This window comes from Caretta caretta, chromosome 23 (assembly GCF_965140235.1).
Source record: "Caretta caretta isolate rCarCar2 chromosome 23, rCarCar1.hap1, whole genome shotgun sequence".
Taxonomy (NCBI): Eukaryota; Metazoa; Chordata; order Testudines; family Cheloniidae; genus Caretta; species Caretta caretta.
Genome location: NC_134228.1, coordinates 6,990,512 through 7,009,169, shown reverse-complemented (window position 1 = coordinate 7,009,169; position 18,658 = coordinate 6,990,512). Strand labels below are relative to the sequence as shown.

At 59.1% G+C, this 18,658-nt stretch overlaps 1 protein-coding gene across 2 annotated transcripts; it reads right to left on the bottom strand.

Moving 5' to 3' along the window:
• Positions 1 to 10,565: 10,565 nt before the first annotated feature.
• FOSB (FosB proto-oncogene, AP-1 transcription factor subunit) lies at positions 10,566 to 18,239 on the bottom strand. 2 transcript variants are annotated; one of them, XM_048834384.2, is made up of 5 exons: positions 17,357 to 18,239; positions 14,441 to 14,749; positions 13,580 to 13,687; positions 12,489 to 12,779; positions 10,566 to 12,388 (listed from the first exon to the last, which is right to left on the bottom strand). In XM_048834384.2, the coding sequence occupies exons 1-5, from the start codon at positions 17,480 to 17,482 to the stop codon at positions 12,323 to 12,325; spliced, it is 900 nt and encodes a 299-aa protein (XP_048690341.2). In that variant the 5' UTR covers positions 17,483 to 18,239; the 3' UTR covers positions 10,566 to 12,322. The 2 variants fall into 2 exon arrangements, with proteins under 2 accessions (XP_048690341.2, XP_048690340.2); XM_048834383.2 differs by having other exon boundaries at positions 10,566 to 12,779.
• Positions 18,240 to 18,658: the final 419 nt, after the last annotated feature.

Here is an 18,658-nt window from a genome sequence, read left to right as displayed (position 1 = left end):
TCGATAGCACTCGCATGCCGCATGTGGGAAGGTTTATGCGGCCCGTGCCCTTTGGCCACCCCAAAACCCCCGGGGGTCAAACTGGGATCGGGTCTTCTCCCAGCACTCCAGTCTGGAGGGCTGCAATTCAGGCTCTCTTGGTTAAGAGCCCCCATCTTGACTTGGGCCACATAATGTTCACTTACAGAACTAGCATGGAGACATCCCTTTCTCAACAACCTTGTCTCCCCAACAAGCTGGCCAAACACAGCCACTTGGTTAGAGGACTGTTTAACTTTCTTAACAGCTTTCACTCCATCTGAGACCTTCTTAAAGCTCTCCACACTGGATGCTTCAACAGGAAAGTCAGTGGATCCATTCACAACAGAAAATTTCTGGCTGTTTGGAACTGAAACTTTCTTGATTAAATCACTTTCACACCCTTCAGTTGCAGTAAACTGCTTGCAAAGACTCCATGAGGATTCCTTTCCTTAGGGCTTTTCTATGCAACAATTCACCCCTCACAGAAATTCTGCTCTTACCCTCTTCACCTAGGGCTTGCTCTAGAGAAACACTTTCCTGAGCAACAACAGACTCTTTCTGGGTCTCACTTACATCCAGAATCACCTCTGGCCCATCAGGCAGATTCCAACATAATCCCCTTTCAGGCAAACTGACAGACTTCCTAGATAAAAGGTCAGAAGCATTCTCCTTCCCTTTGCCACCCACAAGTTCAGGAATCTTTCCCTTCTTGCTACAGGTTTCCACACCCTCAGTAGGTAACACAATCACATCACCTTCATGCTCTGCTTGTGCCCTGGCTAGAATCTCACCCTGATTAGACAGAGTTGCAACACCCTTTCCCAACCACACACTAGCAACAGGCAAAATATAAGCACCAGAATTGTCTGGGCTCTGGGATTTTACATAGACACTAACTGGATGCGACCTAGTTACAGGGCCATTCTCCCGAGCAGACAGAAACTTAGGATCCTTCTCTTCCTGGGCTTTAGCTGAATCTAGAACAAACTCTGAGACAACTGCACGACCCTCAACCATCACAGGCTGAAAGACCCCTTCTGTCTGCTCCACAGACAAAGAAGAGCCAGACACACTTTCTCCTTTCCCAGACACACAGCTTGGGATCTCATTCCCCTTGTCCCGCACACAAGGCTGGTGACAGACAACTGCTTGGAGACCGGGGTAGCTCCCTCCACAGGCAAGTCAATACCCCTGACAGACGCAGGGACGTTTCCTTCACTGTCCCAATTCTCCACCCAGCTAACAGGTAAGGTCCAGGGACACTCGTCTTCCACTCTCCTCGCCTTCCCACCCTGCTGACTAGACAAAGCCATCAGCTCACAAGGCTGCCTAGGCTCATCCAGACTTTCCTTACCAAGCACCTTGCCACTCCCAACAGATCCCCTGCCCTGCCTGTGTCTCCCCCCACCCCTCTGCTGGGGTCTCAGCTCCCACTGTGCTCAGCGCTGCCCTTGCTGTCCCAGTGGGGGTAGGCAACGAGCTCCCTGCTTTCCTCACTGCATCAGAGCCAGCATGAGCCCCCTGAGCCCCCCTCTCTGGTATGCAAGGGGGCGGGAAGCATCTCTCTGTCCCACCGAGCCCCAGGGGTCTGGTTACAGGCAGGCAGGTATCCTGAGCCTAGCAGCTCCTCCCCGCTGCCAGCCAGGTCATCTGCATTTTCATTGACCATTTCCCTCTCTGCCGATTGGTTCCCTGGATTCAAACCCTCGGCCGTTACAGGAGCAGGGCCTGGATCCTGTCCCAAAGAGACACAGTCACCCCACAACAGGGTCTCACAGCTGATATCCTGGAGAACCCCAACGGCCAGCCAGCCCCACCCCTCTTGTGTCTGCACAGGGATCTGGGCCATAGGCAGGGCGAGGGGCTTCATCCCTGGGACCCTCACCCCGGTCACACAGCCCCTCAGCATCTGAGGCTGCACCACCCAGGGCCTGACAACGGTTCTCTCTGTCCCAGGATCTCGCACCCCAGGAATGGCTCCCCATTGACCATCACCTTCCGCTCCCACTGGAGGTCCGAGGGGCCTGACCCCAGGAAACTCCACACAGACATATAGGTTGGGGTCAGGAGTGGGAGCCTGTCCGCCTCCCCACCCATCTGGCTGACAGAGTCTATGGCCTTGGGACCCAGCAAGGGAGCTAGACACCGGGGCTTTTCCGCAGGGTCCCCCTGGTTCAAATCGCCAGCCTGCTCAAAGGCAGTGAGGTGGGCATCCACATCCCCCCCTCCTTAACCAGGGGCAGCAATTTAGTCTCTAGGTTCCCTGCGGAGCTGGCCCCCTGGGGTCTATCCCCACTCACCCCTGGGGGGTCCCCTAGGCCTCTCCGCTCCACCACCGCCAGTTCATGCTGCTGCTGCTTCTGCAGCTCTTTCTTGGTCTCTCGCTGTCTCTCACAGTCCTCTTGCTCTCTCGGACTCAGCTCCAATCCCGTCCGTCTCCGATCCCCCGATGGGGAACCCGATCGTGAAGACCCCCGTCTGGTCGGGGACAGGAGTCTTGGGGATGCCTGGCTACCACTCCAGCTGCTCCCAGATCCTGCTATAGCCCCAGTTGGGGTCAGGAATCTGTTCCTTAGAGCGGTCATCCTCCTCCAGCTGCACGATTAACTCTGCTTTGGTGAACTTTCCAATGCTCAACCCTCTCTTTCTGCACAGGGTTACAATGTCCTTAAGGAGACGGTGACAGGCCATCACTCCGCTCTTCCCAAGTTGTTGTGGACTCACAGGCCTGTGTGCTCTCAGCTTCCCACGGTCTCCAGGGAGAACCCCTAGTGTGCCAGCCCTTCTCGAGGTCACCACCTCTTTGCCAGGGTCGAGCTGCAGACTCCTCCGCCCCTGGGACCACTCGCTGCAATCCCCAGGGGAACCGTTACTGCAGAAGTCCTTCTCTCTCTCAGGGCGAAGCCGCAGGCTGCTCACTGCATTCCCCAGGGGGACCCCATTACTGCACAATCCTTCTTGCTGGTCACACACTCCCAAGGGGTTAACTGCCCCCTGAAACCGCTCCTCTCTGAGCCTTCAGCAGCTCTGGTCCTTGTCAATCCCCCTTCGTTTTACTGCTCCGCAGTCACTTACTGCAGGAAGCACCATCCACGGGGTGCAGTACATCCCACCTCTACCACCAGTTGTCATGGAGTCCCTGGGCAATGCACTGGAACTGCTCCCCACGAAGCCAGTCAGGACTCTGGGGAAGTCTCCTTTCTGTGAGCAGCCTGTCTTTAGGACACACAGCTTCCACCTTCCTGGGCCTGACCTCAGAGCATTCAGCATCCTCTGCCTTGCCATGCACTTCCCACAGAGAGTCCGCCCAGGCGGGGTCCTGGGGAAGCCAGAGGGTCCTGCCCCCCAACTCCGCAGTCAGACGTGACTCTCAGCCAGCCAGTAAAACAGAGTTTTATTAGACGACAGGAACATGGTCTAAAACAGAGCTTGTCGGTGCAGAGAACAGGACTCCTCAGCTGGGTCCATTTTGGGGGACAGTGAGCCAGACAACCACGTCTGCACTTCACTCCATGTCCCCAGCCAGCCCCAAACCTCCAGCCCCGCCTCCTCTGGGCTTTGTCCCTTTCCAGCCCAGGAGGTCACCTGATTCCTTTGTTCTCCAACCCTTTAGCTCTCACCTTGCAGGGGGGAAGGGTCCCGGCCATCAGTTGCCAGGAAAGAGGGTGTTGGCCATTCTCTGTGTCCAGACCCCTGCACACACCTGCCCTCTAGGGCTCTGCAATGATCATACACCCTTACCCCACCACCTAGATACTTAAGAACTGCATAGGGGAAACTGAGGCACTCCCACAATATTCAGAGGAAACATTAAGAAGAGTCCCGCTTCATCACAGGTGGGCACGCAGAATCTCTTGCAATGGGAAGATTTGGGGGGGGGGGGGGGTTTGCAGGGAGTCCCTCAAATAGCACGTAATGGAGGGAGCGTGCAGGGAGTGGAGGGATGCAGGGAACCCCTGGGCTGCACAATGAGCACAGTCCGCAGAGCAAGGAGTCTAGTCTGGTCTGATCTCCTGCCTCACCCACGTTGGCGGAAGCATCTTCCGGACAGGCAGAGCTGGCAGCAGGGCGCCAGCCCCAGGGGGCTCTGGGTGCTGTTAGTTGCTGGGGGCCAGGGGCCAGCTGGAAAATCCTGCATTTCAAGATTTAAAAGCTGAAAAATTCCCAGGGAAAAGGGTTTTGCTGCAATTTGTCATTATCAAAGGGTGACAACTCGCCCCCTGCTCGCCCCAGGAGAACTTGGCACAGATTTTGAGGCCCCTTGGCTTGAAGAGTGGTGGGGGGGGGGGCAGCCCCTCCTGGGTACTTCCACCTGAGGTACCAGCCCTGTTCTCTGCCTGGCTGGAGCGAGTTGAGACCAGTTCTTGCTCCAACCCAGCCTGGAGCTTTCTGGAGCAGGAGGCAGGGCTCAGGCAGGCAGTTGGCACCCAGGGCCTGCACATTGAGCCGGAAGGCAAGGTGGGCCTCTCCGTTGGCAGGGAAGATAGGTGTAGAGCTTCCCTTAGTGAAGCCGCTAGGAGATGGAGGTACGGCTGGCCGGCCAGCCAGCCAGCTGCCCCCTTCACTGTAAGGAGAGCGAGGAGCAGGGCCTGGGCTGGGAGACCACCCCCGCAGGAAGCTGGACTGGGGCAGCTGCCTGGAACAGGACTGCACCTGTGGGTACAAGGGCCGAACACCAGCCCCTGGGCCCAACGCACTGGCCTACGCCAAGCCCCAGGCCTGCCCTAACCCTGCAACGCTGATCCCCCGCTTACATGTAGGGGTGAATAGTCCCGCTATTGTGGGGAACTGTCCTGGTTTTTGCACTACCCCGGTGAAGTGGGCGAGTGAAAGGATCTGAGTCCTCGCTCCCACTTCCTTTACCCAGTGGCCTCCCTGCCCTTGAGGGCTCTCCTTCCACTCTGTCTGGCAGAGTCCTCGTAACCCCAACAAGGCCGGGCCCAGGATTCCTGGGGGGCTCGACCCCCAGCCCTTCTGTGGTCACCTAGGACAGGGGCTAGGGTGTCCCCACTCTGGGGGGTTCTCTCTGCACTGGGCACTTCTCTGACCCACAGATCATTACATACAATTTGAAGCAAATGCAAGTTTTTTAATCAACAATTCATTTTAAAAAGAATAAGGAATAATGGGAAAGGTTCAAGGAAACACATCACCCCGCTCTGTGGCAGGGAACATCAAACAGTGTCTCTGGAATGTCAGGGCAGTTCACAGTCTGTTCCTTGTAGGTCCCAGGCCCCTTCTCAAGCCCTGGCTAGGCTGCAGGGATGCTGTGGGTTGGACACTTGCTCTGGTGGTGGCCACAGGCTCTAGGTGGCAGGGCTTCTTCCCAGCGTTGCCCCTGCCCTGTCGGGGTTACCAATCCCCCTTCGAGTCTGGCCTGCAGAGCCTCCTGGCTGAGGCGTCTCCCTGTGTTGGGCCCACTGCCTGGGGTCCCCCCTCGCTCTCCCCAGCTGCTCACGACACCCAGCTCCGGACTGCTCCAGCTCCAGCCCCAGCTCCAGCCCCAGCTCCACTCTGCCTCAGCATGGCTGCTGCTCTGCCTCCAGCTCCCTGGGCTGCTTCTCTGGCCCCTCTGGCTCTGGTTGCTGCAGCTTTCCTCGGAGGTCAAGTCTGCTCTCTCTGGGCTGTGCCTCTGGCTTTGGGGCTGCAGCTCTGCTCCCAGGACAGGGGCTGCTCTCTCAGGGCTGCTATTTTGGTCCCCCTGGATCTGGCCCAGGGCTGGTCCCCAGCTCAGCTCGGGCCCCTGCTTTCTCCTTAGCTCGGCCCCACTCTATCTGACCCAGGTAATTCCAGCTCACAGGGAGGACAGGACCTCCCTGGCCGCCTGCCTGCCTGCCCGCCTTGTCATTCAGGCTGACCTGGAGCATTGGCCTCTCCCCATTGTTCCTGGGGGCTGTCAGGCTCAGGGCCCTGATTCCCCATCGACCCTTCCCCTTTGAGTACTGGGAGCTAGCAAGGAAGACACCCCACTGAATGTTAGTAAGGCGGTAACAGTCCCCTTACATTCCCCAGTGCTAAAATTCTGCCACAACCACACTATTCACACCAGTACATCCGGCCCCATAGTAACATATACCCACATCATATCAAAAACCCATTAACAATCAGCAGAACATTTAACATACTTAGCATTCCACATCTACTTCTTCATACTATACATAACAATATTCATTAAAACACTACACAGAACCAATTACATAATTATGTAAGTCTAACAGGAAGTGCACCCTTATTAGCCCTCTGGGACCTTTTTAAAACTGGTGGTTCATTCTTCATATTTTCTATTTCCCTATCCTAAGGTAAAACTGGGTGAGTTTGAGGCATCTGGACATTCTCCTTAGGGTTTGGGTTTACCCCATTGGTTTTAGTCTCCTCTAGAAATGCTGCTCTATGCCTCCTACGAGCCCTGGTAAGACTAAAAGTCCAATGCTTTAGCTGGTCTCTACGTACTACTCTCTCAGGACCTTCTTGTTCAGGCTGGATAACATACACTGGCAGTTGGGGATTGTTGTGGGTGACCACAGTGTGGGGATTTGGCTCCCATTTGTCCTGTATTTTATTACGTCTCCAGCATCTGTGGCTCCGAGCTGGTACAGTCACCAGGTCTGATGGGAGCCCCACTGGACTTGTGATAAGTCCTTTTCCTACTTTGGGCTGTGTCTTTAGTTGTACGGAGAGCAACTTCACTGGCTGTCTTTGGCCTGTTGTGGACACCTTTGACTCAGTCATCAAAATTGGTCATCTTAGAAAAGGCTTCTTGATGTTTCTCTGGCAACACCCTTAAGTTAGCCACCTGTGCAGGAATTAGCCCTTGGCATGCCGCCTGAACTGGAACTGGCAGTCTCCCACCACATCTTTCCTGAGGAAAGGTAACTTGTTCTCCCCTCTCCCCAAATGTTACCTTCACCTGAGGGATCACCTCCTCAGGCTACAACTCCATAGCCTTCATGCTTGAGTTTAGAAGACTCACTGGTACTCTTCCTTTGACGGCACTAGTCAGTACATTGGCTGACTGAAGTCCATTAGGTAGGTTTACCCCAGATGTAGGCTCTACAAGAGCTCGATATCTATTGGTATTTTCTGATACACAGCAGTGTTCGTCAAGGATCTTCCCTCTCCGAGGAGGCATAAGAGTCTTCAGTTTTCTGCCCACTTTAACATTTCCAATCCGCCCCGCAGGCCCCAATGAATGGTTTTGTCTCTACTGGCTCGAGCCAGCCCTCTACTCAGCACAGCATTCTTAAGAGTGCCCATGACAGTTCATCCTCCTGGTTCCTTCTACTGGCAACGGTAGCTCTTTCAGCTCACTAACGATGTTCATCCCTAGAATCCCTGGGACTCCTTCTCCCATATGGCTCCCTTCAGAGTCTGTCTTTCAGGATGAAGATGCATTTCCCTGGCAGTGTCTGGTCCATGTAGTCTAGGTCTGCTTCGAGGCATCTCACCACCGGGATTGCCAGTCCATTAACTGCTGTTAGGCGTACAAACTGTGTGCTGTGCATGGTCAGCTCCTTGTCTTTCAAATATTTTTGAAAATGTCTCAGTAACGGTGGTGACTTCTGAGCCAGTATCTAACAAACATCTGGTCTTCACCTCCTGCTATACATACTTCAGCAGTTAGTTTCCAAATGCCTGCTTACAGAAGTCGCTAGATATGCTGGCACTGCCCGCGTTCCTTTCAACACTGTATACAGGGTGATTTTCCACCAAGGAGAGGCCTAGGAATCCTTCTGCCACTGCTTGACCTTCTACTGTAGATGGACTACTCGCTCCTGGTGCCCCATTGGTTTTCAGTGCCTGGGACTCTGTTCTCCTTCTCAGTGGACATTCCCGGCTAGCATGCCCTGGCCTTTCACAAGTGTAACAGATGTACCTTCCCAGCTCACCCTTTAGTGGGGTTCTTCGGGATCCCGGTGCCCTTGGATACTTTGACATACTAATGGGACTTTCATTAACTCAGTCGTCACTTTTATCATCTCCTCCTGTTGGACAGCCTCACTTAAACCTTCCAGTGTTAACTGTGTTTGGGGCAGGGCCTTTTCCCCCAGCAGTTGCATTCGCTAGACCCCCACTTTGTGTCCGGGGGTTAGGCTTGGCTGTCTCTGTCACAGGAACTTCCTCTTCTTCTGAGCACATAATGGCAGCCTGCATGAGTTCATGGAACTTCTTACTGGGCTCTTCCTTAAACCTCCTTTTCATTTCGCGGCGGAGGGAATCATCCTGGAGCCCCAGCACTCACTGCCCTTTCAGAACTGTATCTGGGTCTGGAACTCGTGGAGAGTCTCACCGCTCCACTTTGCTCATTCTCTCCTGGTGGTCATACGCATATGCCCGGATAGTTTCACCAGGCTCCTGCTTTCGCTCAAAGAACTCCTTTAGTCGGGTTCCAATAGGTACCTTCTCTCTATACACTTCCAGGAGGAGTTCAAAACACCTTTTCCACATCTTTTTTGTCTGCCACTGCCATGAACTGTACTGTGGCCTTGGTCTGGCCCTTGAGGTGCTTCTCTATGAAGTCCACATGATCTTCTTCAGGTACTCTTAGCACATGCAGAGCGGCCTTCACAGACTTGACCCACTCCTCTCCCGTAATGTCTCCTGGTCTAGTTGGGAAGCCACCAAACTCCAGGACCTTCCGCTCCCGTGGGACACAAATACTAGGGGGTTTCTTAGCTTCTGTTGGTCTATCACCACCTTAGCCAGTGATAAGGCTTCTCTGTTCTGTTGTAATGCCTCAGCTTTGTCTGACAATCTGCGCTGAAGTTCAGCAAACTGTGCCCGTAGTTCTTCAGTTCCAGCCATGGTAGGGTTCTGGACAAGGCCCAGACAGTGTTACCAGAACTCAACCAGTCAACCAATGGGGTGGACCCTGTGGATAGGATCCTGTTCATGACGCCAATTATGTAAGTGGGGGAATAGTCCTGCTATTGTGGGAAACTTTCCTAGCTTCTGCACTACCCCGGTGAAGTGGGCTAGCGAAAGGATCCGAGTCCTCGCTCCCACTTCCTTTACCCAGTGGCCTCCCTGCCTTTGAGGGCTCTCCTTCCACTCTGTCTGGCAGAGTCCTCGTAACCCCAACAAGGCTGAGCCCAGGATTCCTGGGGGGCTCGGCCCCCAACCCTTCTGTGGTCACTTAGGACAGGGGCTAGGGTGTCCCCACTCTGGGGGGTTCTCTCTGCACTGGGCACTTCTCTGACCCACAGATCATTACATACAATTTGAAGCAAATGCAAGATATTTAATCAACAATTCATTTTAAAAAGAATAAGGAATAATGGGAAAGGTTCAAGGAAACATCACCCCGCTCTGTGGCGGGGAACTTCACAAACAGTGTCTCTGGAATGTCAGGGCAGTTCACAGTCTGTTCCTTGTAAGTCCCAGGCCCCTTCTCAGGCCCTGGCTTTGCTGCAGGGATGCTGTGGGTCAGACACTTGCTCTGGTGGTGGCCACAGGCTCTAGGTGGCAGGGCTTCTTCCCAGCATTGCCCCCGCCCTGTCAGGGTTACCAATCCCCCTTCGAGTCTGGCCTGCAGAGCCTCCTGGCTGAGGCGTCTCCCTGTGTTGGGCCCACTGCCTGGGGTCCCCCCTCGCTCTCCCCAGCTGCTCACGACACCCAGCTCCGGACTGCTCCAGCTCCAGCCCCAGCTCCAGCCCCACTCTGCCTCAGCATGGCTGCTGCTCTGCCTCCAGCTCCCTGGGCTGCTTCTCTGGCTCTGGTTGCTGCAGCTCTCCTCGGAGGGCAAGTCTGCTCTCTCTGGGCTGTGCCTCTGGCTTTGGGGCTGCAGCTCTGCTCCCAGGACAGGGGCTGCTCTCTCTGGATCTGGCCCAGCTCTGCTCCCCAGCTTGGCTCGGGCCCCTGCTTTCTCCTTAGCCTGGCCCCCCTCTGTCTGACCCAGGCAAATCCAGCTCACAGGGAGGACAGGGCCTCCTGATTAGCCTGCCTGCCCTGTCATTCAGGCTGACCTGGAGCATTGGCCTCTCCCCATTGTTCCTGGGGGCTGTCAGTCTCAGGGTCCTGATTTCCCATCAGCCCTTCCCCTTTGATTACTGGGAAGTAACCAACCAAAACACCCCCACTGAATGTTAGTAAGGGGGCAACAGGCAGGGAAGGGCACAGGGGTGCAACCCCAGGCCCTGCTGAGGGGCTCAACTTCCCAGGCTACACCACTGCTGGGGGGCGTCCCCCCTACCTGAACTCAGGCTTTGGGATACTCTCCCTGCCCATGCAGGAAGTTGGCCCCAGCACCACCTTGTGCCCCCTGCCAGCATGGGCACGGGGGAGGTGTGTGTTAGCAGCAAGGGGGAGGATCAAAGCTCAGAGGAAGCCTGTGACCCCTGAGAGAAGGGGCAGGTGCTCTCTTCCCCCTCCCATAGGGGAACTGCTACCATCTGTCACCCCGGAAACCATGGCTGGGGCTCTCAGGGCAAGGTCCCCTGCCCCACTGGTGAAAGGCACAGAGGGGAGGAGCAAGCCAAGCAGACACTGGGGTGACACGACCTGCATCGGGCCTTGCTGGACAAACAGACCCGCGTGAATAAAAGCGGTGCATGTTCAAAGCTGTTTTTATTGGCCACTTTGCAGACGAGTCAGCGCGGTCTGGGAGGGACGCTGGGCATTGCCGCAGGACCCCCCCCAGCCGCCCAATAAACACAAGTCACAAAATACAGCACAGGAAACTAATAATTAAAAAACCAAAACTCCCCATCCCCCAGCGCTGTCCAAGATGCTAAACGCCGCAGAAACCCCACTCCAGCGCTCAGAACAAAGTTAAACACGGTCAAAGCTTGGTCACGAGGGCACAGAACATCGCACACGGTGGCTGGCACGGGGCAGGCCCCGGCGATAGAAGCAACACGGCTCTCCCGCTCAACACGCTGGCGACGACGGGGCGGACGGCACGGCCCAAAGCGGCGGCAGGTCTACGTACGCATGGGCACTAGCTACAGGGGACGGCGGGCCCAGGGAGATTCCCGGTTCAGCCCTGGGGGGAGAGGCAGAAATGCCAGTCTTCCCCCAGCAGGAGAGGCTGAGGCAGGCCGGGCACAGACCCTGAGGAGCAGGAGGGACCCCACCTCCTGGAGTTGCCTCCCAGGGCTTAAAGCTGCCAGCAGGGATGGGCTCTACAGCCTGTGTAAGGTCTCAGCCCCACAGGGCCTGCAGTGGGGTGCAGGGGCACCTGGCCTCTTTCCCATGGCATCATCAGGCCGATGCTGTTGGAGGCTTGTGGGGGAGGGGGTCAATGGAATATGGGGTTCCCATGGGGGGATGTCATGATGGCAGCAAAGAGCCCCCCAGAGGGTATAACAATGGGGGTAAAAGCCACCGGAAGGGAGGGCTCAGCCCCTGATGGGCCAGTGTAGGGCCAGAGGTGCTGCAGCCTGGGGGAAGGGGGGAAGACGGGAGACGCACACCATGTGCGCACAACAGCAGCGAAAGCAGGGGCTGTACAGGGGCTGGGGCCGTTCACAGTATCTCAGAGGGACGGATGGGCACAAGGCCACCTCCTGGCATTGCTGCCATGCTCGCCAGCTCCCCCACCGGGAAAGCCAAGCAAGGGCAGAGAGGCTCAGACAGCCAGAAGGCAGCACCCAGGGCATCCAAGCCAAGCTCCTGCCCAGCCTAGGCCATGGGGCTCTGGCTCAGCCCCGCAGGGAGCTCCTCAGAGCAAGAGTGGAGGCAGCTGGGGACATGGGCCCCTGCCTCAGTGCTCCACAGCTGCCCCCAGCCCAACCTGAGCCACCCTCCTGCAGGGGGATTGGCAGGGCAGGGCCTGCCCAGGCAGCAAGGAGCCACAAGACACAGAGTGGGTGGGTATTTTGGAAGAGAGTCAGTGCAGGGCAACAGGCCAGTGCGGCCCAATGAGGGACGGGGGGGGAACCAACCCCCAGCCCAGCCTGCTCCCCACAAGCTCTGTCCCTGGGTCAGCTGCTCACAGTAGGTGGGGGGGGAGGGGATGCCACACAATCTGCTGCCCCCAGCCCCGCCAAACTAGCACAGACAGACAATGCTCAGCCCCCCCCATGAGCCGGGCCCAGCTCCACAATCCATCCCGGCGGTGCCAAAGCTTCCTGCTCCTCCAGCCAGATTAAAACAAAGTCCCCCAAAGTATCAGCAAGGGAGGGGGTGGGGAGGGGTCCCCCACGCCGTCCCCTCAGTTCACTAATGGCACGCCCCAGGCAGTGCGGCTGCAGGTGTGGGGGCTGTCAGTTTGCAGCGTGTCCCACACACACCCCGTTTGCATGTGCGGGTTTGATTGGCTTTGTGTGGTTAATATTTCACAAAGCGAGTAGCGAGGGAGAATTCAAGGAGTCCGAGGACTGGTCGCTGCTGCTGTTCCGCTGGTGTGTGGCTCCGCAGGTAGATCCCTCTGGGTAGGTGAACACAAACGAAGATGTATATGAAGGGTTAACAGGGTACGGGTCGCTCAGCGGCTCACCATGTGTAAAGTAAGAACTAGAAAACGCTACCTCCGCTGGGCCCGGTGCGCCCGGTGCTGGCATGCCCAGGCTCTGCTGGTACTGGAGGGGCACAGATGGGTAGGCAGCTGGCCCGAACGGGTCGTCCTTAACAGGCATCCCCAAAGAGCTCACCTCAGCTGACGGGCCAGGCTGACCGCCCAGCTCAGGCATGTCCTCGTAAGGGATTTTGCAGCCCGGTTTGTGAGCTACGAGGACAAATTCCAGGCGCTCTTTTTCCTTCTGCAGCTCTGCGATCTCGGACTCCAGCCCTGCCTTCTCTTCCTCCAGCTGGTCTGTCTCCTGGAGGGGAGGGGGAGCCAGGGTCAGCAGGGCCAAGAAGAACAGGACTACGGGCCCCAAGCTATGCCAGCCTGGGAGTCTGCTCTACATACACAGCCTTCTCCCTGGGGGGTCAGCTCCCATTTGCTATGGCCCCTAGCACCCCGATGCCCCAAGCCACCCCCTCACGACCAACCCCCAGGCTGCAGAGCACATTGCTACTGTAGACCCAGCAAAGCTTCAATTCCAGCCTCAGGAACCCCACCTCCCCCACCCCCAAAACCACACTATTGCCCCCGGCAAAGCTCCCCTCCCTGGGGCTGGCAAACGAGAGATACACCAGGTGCACAAGCAGCAGCAGGATGCGCCCAGCACAGCCAGTGCCGCGCCTTCCACTTCAAGGGGCTGTTCTGCTTTTATCGGGGAGACGGAGCCAAGGCTGCCATGCACCCGGCTTTCCCCAGCACCATCCCTTTTGGGGGGCAGGTGCCCTGGGGAACCTAGAATGGTGCCCAGTGTATAGGGCCAGGCTCAGGGTCATCCTGCTTTTTGCAGCTTGGAGGTGGCAGGCCTAGACCGTGCCCCACCCCCACCAGACTGTCTCCTCCCCAGAGCAAAGGGCCCTGGGAGATGCCCACTTTCCCCAGAAACACCCTGCCCAGGTGCTCAGCCCAAGCTGCCACTCTCGCACCCAGACAGCTATGGCACCAGAACAGGGAGCAAGCTCACCGCGAGCTCCACCAGGCACCTTGCTGTGTGTGGCATCAGAGCCACGGCCTCGGGTTCAGGGAGCCAGGGGAAGGGGCCCTGTGAGCACTCACCACCTGGAGTCGGTCTGTCAGCTCCCGGCGCCGGTTCCGGCACTTGGCCGCTGCCAGCTTGTTCCTCTCCCTGCGGACGCGTCGCTTCTCCTCCTCCTCCGGCGTCAGCTGCAAGAGGCAAGGGGGCTGGTCAGCCAGGGGCTCCGGCCCTGGGCCCTCCCCACCTCCCTCTCATGCAGCACAGCCCCACCCTTCAGTGTTCAGGGCCTCCCTCAGCCCCATGTGTTATGGGGAGTTCTGCCTACGCGCCATTGCGGTCTGTGGCCTCTATTCTGATCCCTCCCCCTTCCCCACCCACCATGGGGATACCCATCTGGCTAGGAACCGCACCAAGTGCTCAGGTACTAGGCAGCCGCCAGGCTGAGACCAGCTCTCGTTCCCAGCGGACTGGGGACTGTAGACTCTGTATCCATTCCCCATTTGCCAAGGCCCTGCAGCCTGCATCAGAGCAGGAGGAATCACTGGGTTAAGCCAGCTGGGGAAGGAGTCCTATGGCTCCTCCCCACCTTGGGGGCACAGCTGAGCCAGACTCCCAGCCACACCATGCTGCCCGGTGCAGCTCCCAGGCATCTCGCATTGGGGACTGGCAGGCCCTCCCCCTTCCCTCATGCCCCTCCCCCTTGCCCACTCAGCCCTGCCATGCAAGCCAAGGAGCCGAGCTGGTGGCGTGGGTGCCCTACGTTGCTGGGTGCGGTTCCCACTGACTGGGCTCTCAGATGCCAGGTTCCCCACCTACAGGAGGCACCCAATGGGCAGGGGGGCACAGTGAGGGGGGTAAGTGATGGAGTTAGTAACCTCATTGCTGATGCCCCAGAGGAAGTGCGACAGAAGAAGAATGTCCCCCAAGTCCGCCCAGCTCACCGTTTCCTCCCGTGTCCTCCGGGGCCGAGCCCGAGCCGAGCGGGACGATGGGGCGGCTGCTTCGGCTGTTGAGGGGCCAGCGCTGTAGGCGCCCATCCCTGGGGTGGAATAGCTGGTCCCGGGCAGGTCATAGGGGTCCACTGCAGGCGGCGGCGGCTGCTGGTGAGACATCTGTTGGCCCTGAGGCTGCGACTGGGCCATGGAAGAGATCAGAGTGGGCTGCACCAACCACTGCAGGTCCTGGCTAGTTGTTATGGCGGTGACTGTGGGCACAAAGGATCCGGGCATCTCCCCGAGGCCACTGCACTCCTGAAACACAAGGACACAGAATGTGGTCAGGAGCTGGGCAAAAGCATGGCAGGAACACGGCTCCCCCAATCCCAGCCTGTGGCAGCCAGTGCCCACTATTGCCAGCCTCCCAGAGTCCTCCCCACTAATCCACAGGCCCCCCTGGCCATGGCCCAGCAGGGAGAGCAACAGACGATGCAGGGGGAAGGTGCACCCTAGCCCACATACAGGCCCGACTGCCAGCCAGCGCTTGCCACAACACACGGTCAGGCCTGACACGGAGACCAAAGCCGGGCAGCCGGTTTCACGTTCCTCTGCCCTCATGGTGGCTGCTGGTGAAAGTTGAATTGCCAGCCCTCGAGACTTGCAGGTATTGCCTAAACGCTGCACTGTACAGACATCCCCCTGCCCCGCCCCAGGGGTGTGCCGAATTCAATCACTGTGACTGGGGGGGAGGGGGGGCACGCGCGGGGGGGGGTGTGAAGAGAACAGTTAGCAACAGTTGTGGGGCAGTGTAATGTGAGCACCTGGGCAGAAGGAACTGGGATGAGAGCCACCCAACCCATTCCATGCTGGCACCTTGGATCAGGTACTCAGCTACCAAGCTAGAAGCAAATGGCTCTGCGCCCCACTCACCAGCCCCCACCCACTAGGAGAGGACCCCTGTCCTACACAAGTAGCCCTGGCCCCTGAATTAGTTTATTGTAGACCCCAGGGCACCCCAGACCAAAGGGCCCAGCTATAAATGGCTCTGCAGAGAAGGCAGGTCAGGCTCCGGCAGAGCCGACTATAATTCGGCTCGTTAGCTCCCCTCCCTTGTCTCGGAAGAGGGGCTTTGTGCGAATCTCACACACAGGTCCTAGGAAGCTGCAGGGGCTGCGCTTTTTTGGAGCAGAACAGACCTTTATCTGCAGTCCTGTGCTTTGGTCTTTTTCAGGCCTCGGGGCGCCAGGGTCAGCACAAGCCTAAAAATAACACTCCCATCTCTGCTCAGCGCATCTTTGGGGATCTGCCGGTGGGACTCCCGCCCCCGCCAACCTGAGCCCTCGCAATAACCCAGCGATCCACGCAGTGGGCAAGGCGAGCCCATTGACTCTGTGAGTGGGATGGGGAACGCTGCAAGACATGACCCGCGCCCCCAGGCTGCGAGTTTTCCAGCCAGCTCCCTTCTGACAGGGCACATGACCTTACCAGCTGCCCCCCTGCTGGCTTCCTGGTGCCCGGGGTGCACTGACCAGGGTGGTGAGCTCTCCCCCCCACCCCCGTCCTTCGGGAAAGGGGCTGCCCCAGCTGACGGCTCTGCCCCATGCCCGGTGGGGTCACTGACACCAGAGCAGGGGCAGAGGGGCCTGGACAGGGAGCCCCTTGAGCCCATAACCCCCGTCCTTTGGGGGGAGCTCCGAGGGGGGGCATGGGGGGCACTCCATTGCTTGCCAGGCATTCTGGTCACCACAGCTTGGGGGCATCACTGACCCCCCCCCGCAACAAAAAAGGGGTGAAGCCTGCGGCTCCCCCGGATCACCAGGCAGCACCTGCCCCCCAACACACACGGGGGGGTCAGCCTCTCCCCTGGGGCACCTGGGCGCCGCCCCCCCCCCCCGGTTCGGCTGTAGGGACTATTATGGGCTGTACGGGGGGGCAGCTCCTGCTCCGCTTCCATTCCCCGCACGCTTTCCCCCTTCCCTCCGCCCCACGAGGGGGCGTGGCCTGACAGACCAATCAGCGGGCTCGGCTCCCCCACCCGCCCCTTAGCAACGGGGGCGGACGCCGCGTTCCAAAATAACCCGCGCGCCAGAGGGGGCGGAGGAAAGCGCCGTGCGTGCCTCACGTCAGCGCGGAGGGTTCCAGCGCGTCACACGTTACGCACAACCCCGCCCCCCTCTCCCCACGTTCCACCTCCCCCCCCAGGCCAGGCGCGCAACGCGGGGGAGTTCGGAATGCGGACTGGAGAGGGGACAGGGCTTCCCCGGGACAGGTACCCCGCATCCCTGGGCATCCCGGGTCCCATGACTTCTCCACTCCCCCCAGTATCATCGCCCCCCGGTACCATCGCTCCCTCCACGCCCCCCGAGTACCATGCCCCCCACATCCCTGGGTCCCCAGGGTACCATGGCTTCTACACCCCCCCCCCAATCACTAGGCCCCATCTCCCCGTGCATCCCTGGGTCCCACGCCCCACGCATCCCTGGGTCTCCCGGCTACCATGGCTCCTCCACCCCACCCCCGAAGTATCATCGCCACTAGCATAACTGGGCCACATCGCCCCCTGCCCCTCCCCCAGGACTGGTACCGTGGGGTCTTCACCCGCCCCGTACAGCGCCCTCTGCATCCCTAGACTCCATTGGCAACCCCCCCCCCCGTACCATCGCCCCCTGCATTCCTGGGCCAGGTACCATGGTCATCGCCCCTCAAGTACCATCGCCCCCTGAATCTCTGGGCACCATGTACCCTACGTCCCTGGGCCCCATCGCCCCCCCCCCCTTACCAGCATTATCGCTCACCCGGACCTCCCGGTACACCTCCCCCGCAATCGCTGGGTACTATGTCACCGGGCACCGTGGCAGTCATCCCACAACACCCCACACCATCTGCCCAAGAGGCTCCCCCTTGGCACCCCTGCTCCCTTACCTGCGAGGCGGCGGCGCCCGTGGGGCTCCCGAAGGAATCCACCGAGGACAGGTACTGGGACTCGGCCGAAGGGGACGAGCTGCACCGGGAGGTGGAGTCGTAGTCTCCGGGGAAGCCCTGATACATCTCCCTGGGCACAGGGGGAAGCCTGTGGCCACGCTGGGGGCGCCTGGAAGCCAAGGCTGGTGCAGGGGAGGCTGCGACCCCGGGTCAGGGGGAGCCGATTAGACTGGAAGCAAAGTGGCTGCCAAGTCCCGTTTGCGAGCGGCAGAGTCCGGCAGGCGCGGGGTGCGAGCCGCTCCGCGCCGGCAGGGCAGCGGGGCCCGGCGGTTCCCCCTCTTCCTCCTTCACCGGCAAAGCAGCCTCGGGGACATAAGCTCCGCGGCTCAGCAGCCCCCCTTCAGCTCCCTGCCGGGCTCCGGCCTTGGAAGCTGCGCTGGTGGGGCGGGGAGACTCCCGGCTTCCGAGCCTCCTGCTCCACGCGTCTGCTCCCCTCAAAGCCACATCCGCGGGGAAGAAGGGGGGGTCCAAAGCCCCTTCGCAGCTACCGGGGTAACTTCAACACCGACCCCCCGAAATAATCCAGCAGCCCCTCTAAAGTAGCACGACCCAGAGGCGATGCGGCGTCTTCGCAGGCCCAAGCCCCACAAAGCGGGGGGTGTGGGGCGGGTCGCTGGGGTCCCCTGGAGCCCTGTCCCGTGCGGGTGGCAACGTCTCCCCACTAGGCAGAGACGCTGAAGCTCCGGCTCCTCTCGCAATTTATGAATGAACCACGCGCCCAGCCTCTCCGTATTTATACCAGAGGGGCCGGCCCCCTCCTGACGTCTCCACGCCCCCAAAACCAGGCACAGGAGCCACCGTGGGGCCCCAAACTCAGCCTGTCGCTTGCCCTGGCCTGCCTGGGGTCCCCCTGAGCCGGGCGCCCCGCTGCCCCCCGGGGAAAGGGGCGATTTTAGGGGTCCAAAGGGGAGGGGATCCCTAGTCCCGCTCAGCGGGAGTTCCTGTGACGCACTTAGCCATATATGGGCTTGTCTTTGCTGTGTTTGTTTGGTATCCTAGCAGAGGACGTCAGAGGGAATCCCTTTCTCAGCGCCCGGGCTGGGGCTGCCGCTGCTGGCGAGCGGGACTGGGTATTAATAGAAACTTTTACTATCGTTCTACAAATGGCCTGAACCAGCGGCCCCGCGTCGCAGTAGGGGGTCGGGGGGGCAGCCCCTTCAGGGAGCACCCGTGGGGGGGGGGGCAAGATCCCCCTAGAGAACAACGATGGAATCAGCTGCCCTGGGGGAAGCCCCCCTCCCA